At 37.7% G+C, this 12,732-nt stretch overlaps 1 protein-coding gene across 8 annotated transcripts in view; it reads left to right on the plus strand.

Moving 5' to 3' along the window:
* Positions 1-85: 85 nt before the first annotated feature.
* Positions 86-12,732, plus strand: part of LOC143031989 (zinc finger protein ubi-d4-like) — a 93,098-nt gene continuing 80,451 nt past the window's right edge. For 7 of the 8 annotated variants that reach the window (XM_076196425.1, XM_076196450.1, XM_076196429.1 and 4 more), the window contains exons 1-4: positions 86-156; positions 752-951; positions 9,454-9,563; positions 11,879-12,015. In XM_076196425.1, coding sequence (XP_076052540.1) covers positions 908-951; positions 9,454-9,563; positions 11,879-12,015 — 291 coding nt within the window. In that variant the 5' untranslated portion in view covers positions 86-156; positions 752-907. Of the gene's footprint in view, positions 157-232; positions 373-751; positions 952-9,453; positions 9,564-11,878; positions 12,016-12,732 lie in introns of those variants that run through there. The other variant, XM_076196417.1, reaches the window with a different exon arrangement.

The raw sequence follows: 12,732 nt of genomic DNA on the forward strand, positions 1-12,732 counted from the left end.
GCACAAAATATTAGCACGCATGCGCAAGAACGAACACAAAGCGACAAACGCACAAACACCGACAAATAGCTCTCTTACAACTACAATAGCAAGTGTCAACAGATGGAGCGTGCGAGATGTATCCGCACGTACTTATGCAAAGAATCACGGGCGAACGTACGTACATAAACACACACACACACACACACTCACACAGACCTCTCCAGAGGTTGTCCTGTGCGGCTTACAGGTGTCATCTGTTTTGGATGACACCTACTCTTTCCTTTAATCAGCTTGTCAGTTATATAATACTATTTGATTGACGATATCTTGATTCATTAAGACTGTGACTGAAGGATAATGGCCATGGAAAGTGTTTTTGACCTATTAAAAGTATGTAACAATAATGTTGTTATGTGAACAGGTTTATGTTTGAAGTATATAGATATACCCAATGCCTCCCCCATTAATATATGAGAAACAATCTTTCATTATTCTAAATCCAACCAATTTGTTTGAGCGAGTTGCGAATGCAGCAATTTGATTTTGTCATCCAAATCAACCCTGCATTTTCTTCGCTATGTCCGATTATATTTAGCATGACTTCACACCATTGGTTGGTTCTTTGTTATGTGATATTGTTTTGCCATATAAATGTTGAATATTATACATCAAAAATAATATATCTTGTAATTGGTGTATATTGTTACATTGTGGAAGTTATTCAAGCTACATTTATCCACAATATCCGATTAATTACTACTTTGGACAGAATCAGTGACGAGTTCGGACGAAGGAGCCATGTAGTAAACAAGTGGGACGCAGCCCCTGCCCACTAATTATTTATGGCCTCTTCGCATTGATTTCCTGAACCCTGGTATTGAGACGATCCTGTTTCCTAAGATAATTGGAGGAAACATACGAAACCATGGCGGAAACGTTGGTGCAATCTAATTTGGAGAAGATAAGCAAGTAAGTGTACGGGCGGTAGGTACCGGGAGAGGACTGGTGAGCTGTCATTTGCGGGAAGGCCACGGACTTGCACCTCCTCCAACCCTCCGGAGGCCAGCATCCTCTTCTTATCCCCCAGAACCTCCCCATACCCATTCATGTTTCATATTTAACGACTAAGTTGTCATAAATAACCATGAGATGTTTTGGTTCCTTGTCCTACCCGAGTTGAACTGCTTGTTTAAGTAATTTAATCTTGATCAAAATCCTTTGTGGCTATTAATTACTGAAAATATATGTAGATTAATATTTGCAGGGCTGTAAATGACAGTAGACTAAAGAAATGTTTGAAATATATCTGTTATTCTAGATCAAGAAATGGGTCATATAGGTCTGGGACATCCTTTGTTATAAAAGAAATGCAAAGGGAAGGCCAAACAATTATGAGGTCATAGTTATTTAATCATTAATTCATGTTAAACATTTTACATAGGTATTTGAGCAGTTTACTTAAGATGACATGATTGTATGTTACACCAGGCAATTGTTATAAGATCCTGGTGTTTATAATGGATAAACAAATTTGTAAGAAGTAGGTCATTAACATACATTGTGTACTTGTTCTTAATTTTGGAATGAAGGTACTTTGAAACTATGAATTAGTATATAAATGACTACTGTTTTGTCCCAAAGAGTGTGTTGGAACTTTTTATTCTTCTGTTAAGGAAAGCTTGAAAAAAAAGGGCAAAAGCAAAAATTGAAAGATAGTTTTCATTGGTAGTTGAAATTATTACTCACTGTATCACACAGAAAAATAGGTCAGTAAATAGAGTGGCATTGTATAAGTAAGGATTTACAGTCCTTATCTTAATGTGATTTATATAATTTTACTTATTGCTTGTCTTTGATTGATAAAAGTAAAATTTTCAATCAATTTTGGGTATTAGTCTATAGATATCAAGAGTTACTTTATTTCAGCCTCTCATACTGTATGTACAGCCCCCTTCAGTATAGAACTTTAGGGTAGACCAGATACCCATTGATACATTGTCTTCTGCCACACAGGCAAGACTCATTTCACCCATCATTGATTGTATGGAGAGTCTGAGAATAATTTTGTTTGTGATAAGCTTGATTGGGGAAAATGTATGTGTATAAATAGTTCCTATCATCACCCAATTTTGTGGCTGCCTCACAATTCAAACTCTGGTTTTTTGAATGTGAAGAAAGTTACTACCAAGCTACCCAGGGCTCCAAGATATAAAGAGTAAACATTTGTATAATCTCCCAAATACATTTTTTTTCATATATTTAAGTTAAAGTTAGGATTATCTGTACAATACTGAAACAGATACAAATGCATATTTTCAGATACAGCCTACTGATTGTGTGATTAATAAATGATTATAAAAGTTTTACTTATGGCAGACCAAGGGATAGCTGAACAAACTGCAGCCAAATGGGTTTCAGCCTGATTTGAATGTTATTTCTAAGTTGCATCAAACTGATTTATGACTTTGTTAGTTATTAGAATCATAATAGTTTTTGCTAATTCAAAGTGTGAGGTATGTGTATAGTGTTCCCAAATGGGGTGCAGTTAATGAATTTATATTCTTTTATTTCTTGATTTGAGAATATTTTAAGATAGAACTTCATATGATTGACAAATTATCATGTTAGTCTTTGGCAAGGGAGTTATATTGTTAATGATATAAATAAATATGAAATTGTACAATAGATTAGGATACCATGTATGAGATGTAGATGTGCAAGTGTTAACGATGCTAACATTCCAAATCTATCATGTTAATGATTTAGGAGGCCTCGGGAAAAATGTGATTGCTGACGCATGTCACAGGTATTGCAGTCTAATGAGTTATTGTGAACCAATTTCATTTAACCTTCATCCAAGTTGTTCTACAGTGAATTAAAATAGAAATATTGTTTAGCTCCAACCCAGATACTAATGACATATAGTCTTTAAAAAGAAAGAGAGAGAAAAAATATATTATGATGTGCTGAAACTCATTGTGTCCCATTGCCTAGAGATTCCTGGGCATAAGAAATGACAGCATAACATAACTAGTCTCCCCTCCACCCTAAAAAAAAAAAAAAGTGACATCACAGACTTATTACTCATGTATTAGGTGTGTAATCAGTATTTCTATATGTAATGTAAAGTTATCATTAATAGTATAAACCTAGATTATATATATCTAATCATTATTGTAAGTAATAACACAATGCATCAAAACCACTCATATTGGAAGCAAACATACAGAAATCAAAATCTTTCCAGTAGAACACCACATGAAAATGACAGACACAGTTCTATGCCAGAACACCTAAACACGTTTCACAATACAAGTACCACCAACAGAAAAAGAAAGAAAAAATTCCAGCATCATATTACTCAACATATATAACAACCTACCACCTGCAGTATTGTACCACAAGACCCACACAGACACACCCAGATAATTAAACAGGCCCTTCAAGAAAGACTGCCAAACATTGTACTCCAACAACAACCCCCAGACATAAACCTCACAGAGAAAACTCCCACACCTGACAAGAACTACGCTGGCATGCCTATGCTCAGTACACCATAAAGCATTAAGACAGTACCAACACAGATTAGACCTGTCCATAGATTCAAACTGCCCCAGAAGCAACCACCACACAGAGGACACAGAACACCTCATACTACAATGCCCCACACTAATGATCCCTAGACAACACAGTATCTCTTCCCTGAATGATTTAGGGTCCCTCCTGGAGGCTGTTTGCTGGTTTTCAGTAGACTGGTGCTGGTTTCCCGGACGTCATATTTCTTCTGCAAAAAAGACTAGGGACAATAGACTGATTGATCAATGATCATATTGTAAGAATATGTGTCCTAATGTAATTTTTTAAGTCCTTGTAAAAGTATGGGAATGACTTAAGTATCAACAATATGTAAGAGTTAGATTACAGAAGAGTACATCAATTTAAGATTATCTCTCCATAAAATCTGTTTTTGATACTCCAGTCTTAGAACTAATAAAGGAGCAGCCAAAGGCATATAAGTCTCAGAACTTTTTCAAGCCTCTAGAATTATACAAGAACCAGCAAAGTGAGATCAAGTTGACATTACCCACATTTCTGAAGAGAGTAACTGAAGGAAATCTACTTACATCAAGTTCTGAAGTCATCGAGAGGTGAATATAGGAAGAAAAACTCATCTTGATACACACAAGCAAACTGAGGAAGATTCTTTTAAATCCACAAGATCATGGATATAACTCATAAGCAAACATTGCTCCTGGATGATATGTACAGTATATAAAGGGACTGTAAAATATAAGCTCATGTAGTGCAAGAACCATTTATCTTTTATTTTTTTTCCTTTCCTGTCAAAAGATGACTGTAACTATTAATTCAATGACGTAAGTCTAGCATTGCTTTGTAATACCAAGTTTGAAAATTACCTCTGTTTTAGCACAGTGATTATCTGTTTTAGAATAGGGAATATGTTTTATGATAGGAAATATATATGTTATGTTATTAAAAACTTGTTTCACATAGTTAATTTTTTTTAGTAAAGAATTGGAAAATGTATCATAAATGTTTTAGTTGATAACCTTAATTTATTGATTCCCACACAGCTAAAATACAAGTTTTCAATCCATTGTCCCAAGTCTCTCTTGTAGGAGACTCATAGCTCCTAACTAACTGGTGGAGGCCACTTAACAGGCCTGTATATCACTCAAGGAAGAAAGACTGTGTTGTGTGGGGATAGTGGAGGGCAGTGTAGAATAAAGTGATCATTGTCCTCTGATTATTGCATTGAAAGCTGTTTGATTGTATGGTTATTGTTGTTATTATTTGGTGGATGGTGTCATGAATGCAAGTGTGCTAATGTGGCTTTCGCTTCTCTTGAGAAGGACTGATATTGTGGGTGGGGGGAGGATATCAATGGAGTATTGAGTTAGGTGATCTGTCTTGAAGAGCTTGTTTTGTGATCTGGTTGTGGATGTGTTTTGTGGAACAGATGGTAGGTTGTCTATGTTGTGTAGTATGCAGCTGGTGTATTATTTTCTTCAGCATTCTGCTGGTTGTGGTGAGATGGGTGAGTGGGTTGAGGGCTTAAGCCTATTATTTCCTTGTATTTACCTAGTTGTATTATATGGGAAGGGGAGCTATGCTTGTAGTGACCTGTCTTTGTATCTCTCAGGATCTAGTTTGTTCTTAAATGCTTGTATGGTTTTTGCACACACTATTGTTTTGTCAAATTTGTTCCAGACATCCACCACTCTATGGATTTTTTTTTTCTCCAGATCTCTTCTATAACTATCCTTTTTGAGTTTCTTTTCATGTCCTCTTGTTTTTCTTTTATACCACTTTAATAAGTCATCTCTGTCAAGGATTTCCATGGTTTCAGAATGCAGGTTTTCTTTTGAGGTGGTTTTAGTGATTTCCGTTATTATTTTCAGTTTTTTTTATTATTGTATGGTTTGTCAGGTGTTTGTTTTCTGATTGTTAGGAATGAAGCTGTGGAGGTGTAGTTAGGTGTGGTTGTTAGGCTCTGATTAGAGTTTCCTCCTGTTGTCCAATTCCTGTGTTTATGATTTATGTATGATTATTTTCTTGACAGTTTTGCTTTCAGGTCTGACGTGCTGGCTGAATGTTATACAATTGTCAAATAAGGCCCAGTATTTTAGAGTCTTATCCAATGGGAGTGTTTAATCATTAAGTTTCACTTTTGGATTAATTGATTGATTTGTCTTTATTGATATTATTTTTTTTATTCATGGTTCTTTGGGGTGAGCATTGTTACTGATAATTTCTGAGGTGAGGCTTCTATTCTGTTATCTCTGAGATGCTGTTTTAGGTTGTCCAAGTAAAACTGAGCATTCTTAGCTGCTGTTTTGTAGTTGCTATGCTGGGCCATCAGGTAATTTCCATTAGTGATACATTCTGGATCTGGTGTTGGTAGATAACATGCAAAGAGATTGGATAGTAGGTTAGAGTATTGCTCCTTGGGAACCTCCATTGCACAATCTTTTAATCCCCCCAAAATTGTCATTTTGGTTTACTTTGCACTGTCTGCCTATTAAGAAATTGGTTAGTCATTTCTTGTCATAATATTTGTGTACATGATCTTTTTTTGGCTGTATATGTCCAGGACCTTTGTCAATGCCGTGTACATAGTGGGGCCTGTTGAATCTCTCATGCATTTGTTGAGCAATGTTTGTAAGTAGTGTGCTGGTGGGGTTGCCCTCTTTGAATTCATGTTAGTTTGTGGAAGTGGGTAATTTGGTTACATTTCTTTCTGCTACTGATCTTCCCCATCAGCTTGCATATGTTAGATGATAGATTAAGTAGGATGCAAGATATCTGGGTGGTTTGTTTAGTTTTAATATTTCTGTTATGTGGGCCAATTTCAAAATAGTTGGAGATTTATTGTACAACCAAGAGTGGTTGAGATGTCATCCATGTCTAGTTTGATTTTACACATGAGGCATATAGAATAGAAAAGTGTAAATGCAACACCTCTTTGGTACAGAAATATGGTTCTTAGAGCATTTGATGTTTGAGGCAATATGGCTTATGCATGACACCAGTAATTTCCCCTTTGTATTCTAGATTTACCTAGTTGTATTATAAGGAAGGGAACTATGCTTGTAGTGATCCGTCTTTGTATCTTTCAGCATCAAGTTTGTTCTTAAATTCTTGTATAGTTTTTGCACACACTGTTGCGTCATCCAATTTGTTCCAGACATCATATCTTTTGTTATTTTTCTATTTTCTGGAGTGGTGTGTTTGAAACATGCTTTGGAGAAGTGTCTGTTGATGATATGACGTTGCTCTTTGGGTGATGGAATTTTTTCTTGGGTTCTTCCAGCTCCTTCATGGGTAAGGACGGAAAAAAAATCTTTAAAGTAAATTGAAGGAAATTACTCCACTTCTTAATGAAAATGATCTTCCAAACAAACATACTGTCCTGTTCAATTGATTCTCAGATGCATAACCCAGACTTTGGCCCTTTAATGTCATAAGGCACTGTTTCCATATCTGAGAATGCCTATGTCTCCCCATCTCTATTCTGGGAGATAATTAGTTATAACAATTATTGCTTCAAGTTTCACAAAGTGGAAAATTCACAACCCCACAGTGATTAGCAACAGTCCTTGGGCCTTTCCTCAGATCTCTGGGGAGAAGCTTGGGTTGTATTGGTCTGGGACTCTTTCCATGTCACGAGCAGAAATTGCTAGGGGGAGGGGAACAAGCAGCCATTGTCAGCTCTCCATGTGTGAAAAGTTGTAAGAAATGCAATTGAAGTTGATAGAAAGAGCTTGGGCCTAATCTACAGACTGTCACCCCCCTATAGCTATATCCTCTGATGGAGGTGAAGGGGTAGACTGGATGTTATTGTGTAGTATTATAGTAATTGCACAGTAGCATGCAGCCAATGCTTTAGGGACTGTTTTGGTATGCCCCTTTGGATTAGAGCCACACATCATTTGTCAGTGTTAGAGTAAGATCTCTACTCCCAGTAGAATGGTGCTACTTTCGTACTATGATGATCCCTCCAATATACTGTTTCCCTGAGATTATCCTTTACCATATCATTGAGGATAAAGTGAGAAATGAGGAGGTGAGGCAGAGAGTGGGAGTAAAAAGAGATCTGGCTGATAGGGTTGATAAAAGAAAACCAAGACGGTTTAGGTATATGGAAAAAATGCACAAACAAAAATTTGCAAAAAGTGGTGTGGAAGGCAGAGGCTGATGGAGTGAGAGGGGAAGACTGAGAATGAGGTGGATGAATGGATGGAGTGAAGGGAGATGGCAAGAGATAGGCCTAAGTGGAGTGTTTGTAAATGAATGATGAATTGACAACCTGAAGGGATTTCTTCTTGTCTACTACATGAATTTTTTAATAGTTCACTTTATTACCATGTAATGAAATGGTAGAGGTAAACTAGCTTCAGATGTTCCCTGCTGTAAGTTGTATTGTTTCTGACCCAAGCAATGGGCAGGGGACACAGATGACCCTTCATCCACAAAAGAGCTCAGATAAAAGGATTAGCAATTGGGTGTTGGATAGGTGTGGAGGGTGGGTGTATGCCTTGAGTAGGCCATCTAGATCAGTGAGGGCAGTAGTGAAGGACACAATGTCTGGATGGAGAGAAGCTATTAGTGGAGTTCCACAGAGGTCACTGTTAGCACCATTAATGTTCTTGGTATATGTTAAAGATATGATGGGTAACTTGACCAGTTATGCTAGCTTATTCACTGATAATGCAAATATAGAGGATTGTAGTCTGCAGGTCTTCTGCAAGAGAGATCAGGGACAATGGATTGATTGATTGTAGCCCTTTCAACAACCTCCTATCCCCCACCCACCCACTCAAATAACAGTTGTATTACACTTAGTTATAAGTAACACAGCACCAGTACTCCAGTCATTTCTCCACACTTTTCTACTAGAGACTGGACAATTTTTCCAAACTATGATTGCCCCACAGCACACAAACCTTCTAATGTGATACATTCATATTCCTATAACCTAAAAAAAATCATACTGTACTCATATGTACTCCACTTCCTATTAGGTAAATCAACATTATCAACCTGTAATATCTCTTGACAGCAGCCCAATATTATTTTCATATATAGAAGCATTTATACAGTAACCATCTACAGAAGAGATCTGAAGAAAAACAGTTTTCCACATAGAGTGTTAGACACTTGGAACAAACTGGACAAGGAAATAATGTGCGCAGAGACCATTCATGAGTTTAAGAGCAAACTAGACACTGCGAGATACAAAGGCGGGACACCACGAGCGTAGCTCCCCTTCCTGCAAAATACAACTAGGTAAAAACTATAAAGGCCTCGTGGGAAAACCCTGTTCCAATCATGGCGTTCCTCAGTGAGACGAGACTGAGGGAATGATGACAACAACAACAGCACCATGGCTTTTTGTCCCATTTGTTGCCAGAAGTAGATATATGTGCCCGGTGCATTTACTAAGTTGTAAATTGATGCAGGATACCACATGCTTCTTGTGTATATGAACCCAGATCATAAGGTCATTGAATGTTTTGTACCTTTCCCCATGTGGGATGTTAGGTGCATCAGTTTTATGTAGTAAATGTTTTATGGATTTCATTAACACCCTAATGGACCTGAGTAAAGCAGGTTGGAGACTAATCTCCTTTTGACTTCTGCTGTCCCTGTTTTCTGTCCTTTGGCATGATGTTCACAAGGGGCGAAGTACTGGTTATTGCAGTTGAAATACCAAGAATGCCTTTTGCCTTTCTTAAAGCTATGCCCCTATCTATAGTTCTTATAAGTGGGTCCAGCTTGTGTGGTTGAAAATGATCATTTACTAAATATTTTCCCTTTAAAGTCATGTCTAATTCTGGGTACCTAGTTGATGTTGTTTCATTTGAACATTTAATGTAATGTTTCTTCTACTAGATATTGTTATTTGCATGTCACATTGCTCTGAAACTAATTTTGCCCTATTTTCAGCTTTTTGCAAGATGTGCAATACAGAGCATTGATGATAAACAGTGCTAGCTACAATGTACGACTCATGAGAGAAAGAAAAACTAGGCTTCCATTCTTGGATTCACAAACTGGTTAGTGTGTATTCATCCCATCTTAGTTTTAATATTTACTTTTTTCTTTTTTTTCCCAAACACAGTGCAGTTTTATAAACACTGGCTGAACGGGGTCATAATTGATCCAGGCACCACTATGGTCAGCGTCGGAAATAATAATAATTTTTGCTTTTAATTTCACCAACTGAAAACTGACAGCTCCACAACAGGTAGCAGTAGTCTTTGGACTCTTTTGTAAATTTCATGAGGAAGAAACAGAAATGGACTGTTGCATGTTGTATTAGTGTGTTTGCCTAATTGCATGAGGGGACAGGGGGTGGGTTGCCGATTTAATGAAGCAGCTTTGCTGTGGATGTGCTGTGTCTTGCGACAGTGCTTCTGACCCAGGGCAGTGGACAAGATGCAGGGATGACCTGTCATCCAGGAAGTGCCAAGATAAGAGGGAGGGTAGAGGGTGGAGGGGAGTGGACTGTATTAGGGATGGAATGGGTGGGGATGGTTTTTATGCCTTTGTTTTTTGGCAACCTCCCTTGTAAGGGGGTAAAAGCCTTTGGTATATGTATGTATGTATGTATGTAAGAAAAGTGCTACACTTTGGTGGGACTAGGATGGAGGGGGTCTCATTTCTTTGTCTCCTCTGATCAAAATTAACATTGGTGAGCAATTTGGTGTTGCATTTACCAATTTTTAGTTTACAAGAAAAGAGCAATGCTCATTGGGTCCTGTCTTCTACTCTTCACTTGATCTTACCTAGCCTTAAATTCATTCCTTGATTTCCAATTATCATATTTAGATTTGTGCTTTGGCTTTGGTGTGGCGAGATCACTTGTATTGTTATAAGTGGTTATAAACTGGACAAATTTAGATTTAAAAAGGAAATAGGCAAGAATTGGGTTACTAATAGGGTGGTCGACGAATGGAATAAACTTAGTAACCATGTAGTAAGCGCTGAAACTATCAGTTGTTTTAAGAAACGATTAGACAACTTTATGAATGGGGATGACAGGTGGTGATGGATATGGAGCTGCCTTGTGTAGGCCTTATGGTCTCTTGCAGTCTCCTTTATTCTTATGTTCTTATGTTATAGTAAGATATTCTGTTGATATTATGAAGGGTGGGTGCAAGCCTTACCTGGCCACCTCCCTCAGAAGGGGGAAGAGGCCTTTTTGTAAATGGACATTTTATTATGGATAATGCTTGGCAATTCTTTGTAACTTTAAAACCACTATTGTGAAGAGATTAAGAATTTATAGACATTAGCAGTGTTGTAGCAGTGTTATTGTATTGGACAAGTGCTAGATAGAGGTTACAGAAAGCTGTTGGTGCTAAGTACAAATAAGTTATTTTGTATATTCAGGAGCTTATTACAGGGACCAATGGTGGGTACCTGGATGTGGTGGCCCTGCAAGATGGACAGCAAAGCAAAGCTATCCATTTTCAAGACCCATCAACCTTCACCTCCATCAGGAGATGCAGTCCTGAGGGGCTGACACTCAGTCCTCAGACTGAGCTTATGGGTCAATGAAACTCAAAAAGGATAACTACAGAAGAGACCTAAAAAAGAACAGCTTCCCACACAGAGTGATAGATATATGGAACAAATTGGATGAAAAAATAGTGTGTGCAAACACAATACAAGAATTTAAGAACAAACTTGATCTTGCGAGATACAAAAACAGGTCACCACGAGCATAGCTCCCCTTCCCGTATAATACAACTAGGTAAATACACCAAGCTTACAACCTGTTTCCGACCACTAGCAACCAGGTGGTCACTGGGCAGTTTCAGGTAGTCTTTGGAAGTTGCAGGTAGTCAGTAATAAGATAGATAAGTAGATAGATCAATAGATAGACAGATTAGACATATTACAACACACGCTAAATAGTCCCCCAGCATATAGATTTTCATCTTATCAACCACAATAACTTTTTTCATTTCAATTCTTTGCATAGGTTTTGTGTTACTGACTGATCACTTGATTGTAAGTCGAAGGTGTTTGGAAACAGGTCATGAGGGTGGTGTGAATGGGGCTTAAGATCTCGCTTTCAATTTCAACTGTATTTCGTAAACTTCTTCGTGCATGGAGAGCTTACAACCAGTGACAACTTCTTACCCCTTACCACTTTCAGCCAGTGACATAGGAACAGTTCCGTATTAATACAACATAGACAACAGTCCAAAGTTTCTTTCCAGGGAGATTTGTAGCTGGGTACGAGAACTGTTGCCAGCAACTGTAGGGTTGTGAGTTTTCTGCCTAATGAAACTCGAGGCAACAATTGATTGATTGATTAATTATCTTGATACATGTTGGTAATTTATTTATGTTTCCACAGGGGTGGCCCAGAATCAATGCTCTCTATATATGAGTGCCAAACATAGAATGCCTGGCATACAGGAAGGTCAATTGTATGTGTACCCATCCCATCCATGGTGTCGTCGCAAGCGATCTTATTTGTCCATGGCACATCAGGTAATACAAATACTTTTTATGGCAGTAGGCAATATTATTGGTCTCTTTTCTTCTCTTTTGTCAGGGGTACTAGAATACATCATTACTCAAAGTGTTCTTAAAAAAAATGGAAAGAAAATAAATTAATAAATAGAAATATAAAGTTTAAAGGTTGACATGTATTTGAACAGGGAAAATCAAAAGAAAATGAGTGATTTTAAACTTTGCCTTGTTCTTGTAGAACCACTGAAAGAACCTGCTTCAGATAGAAGACAAGCTCCAGTTTTTGCATTGTTGATTCGCAACACATTTGGCTTCCAGGGTTTTTCCTGTGTTGAAGAAAAGAGCAAAAATAATATTCAAGGAACAAAAACAAGAAAGAAATTGGGGGACACCTTCCTAGAATGATATGGTTTAACATCACAAACTCCCCCCTATTGGAAGGCTAGGACATTGTTCCTCAGAAGGGACTTTGTAGTGTGGAATTGAATGAACCATGCCCTTGGTTCAACTTTGCAGGTGGCAGGGTTCGAACTGCCATCCCCTTTGCCGCAAGTAACATTGCCCTGACCTGCTCAGCCAGTGAGCTTCCCAGAATACAAACATTTATTTAAGAATGTTAGTAAGCATCAACGTCAACAATGGAGAGACAACAATGGAATGTCAACAATGGAGAGACCTAACGAGACGTGGCAACTGACAGACCTATCAGGTCTAACAGGAGGAGGGTGAGAAAGG

The sequence above is a fragment of the Oratosquilla oratoria genome, chromosome 1 (assembly GCF_046742065.1).
Source record: "Oratosquilla oratoria isolate Oo_2021 chromosome 1, ASM4674206v1, whole genome shotgun sequence".
NCBI classification, from domain to species: Eukaryota; Metazoa; Arthropoda; class Malacostraca; order Stomatopoda; family Squillidae; genus Oratosquilla; species Oratosquilla oratoria.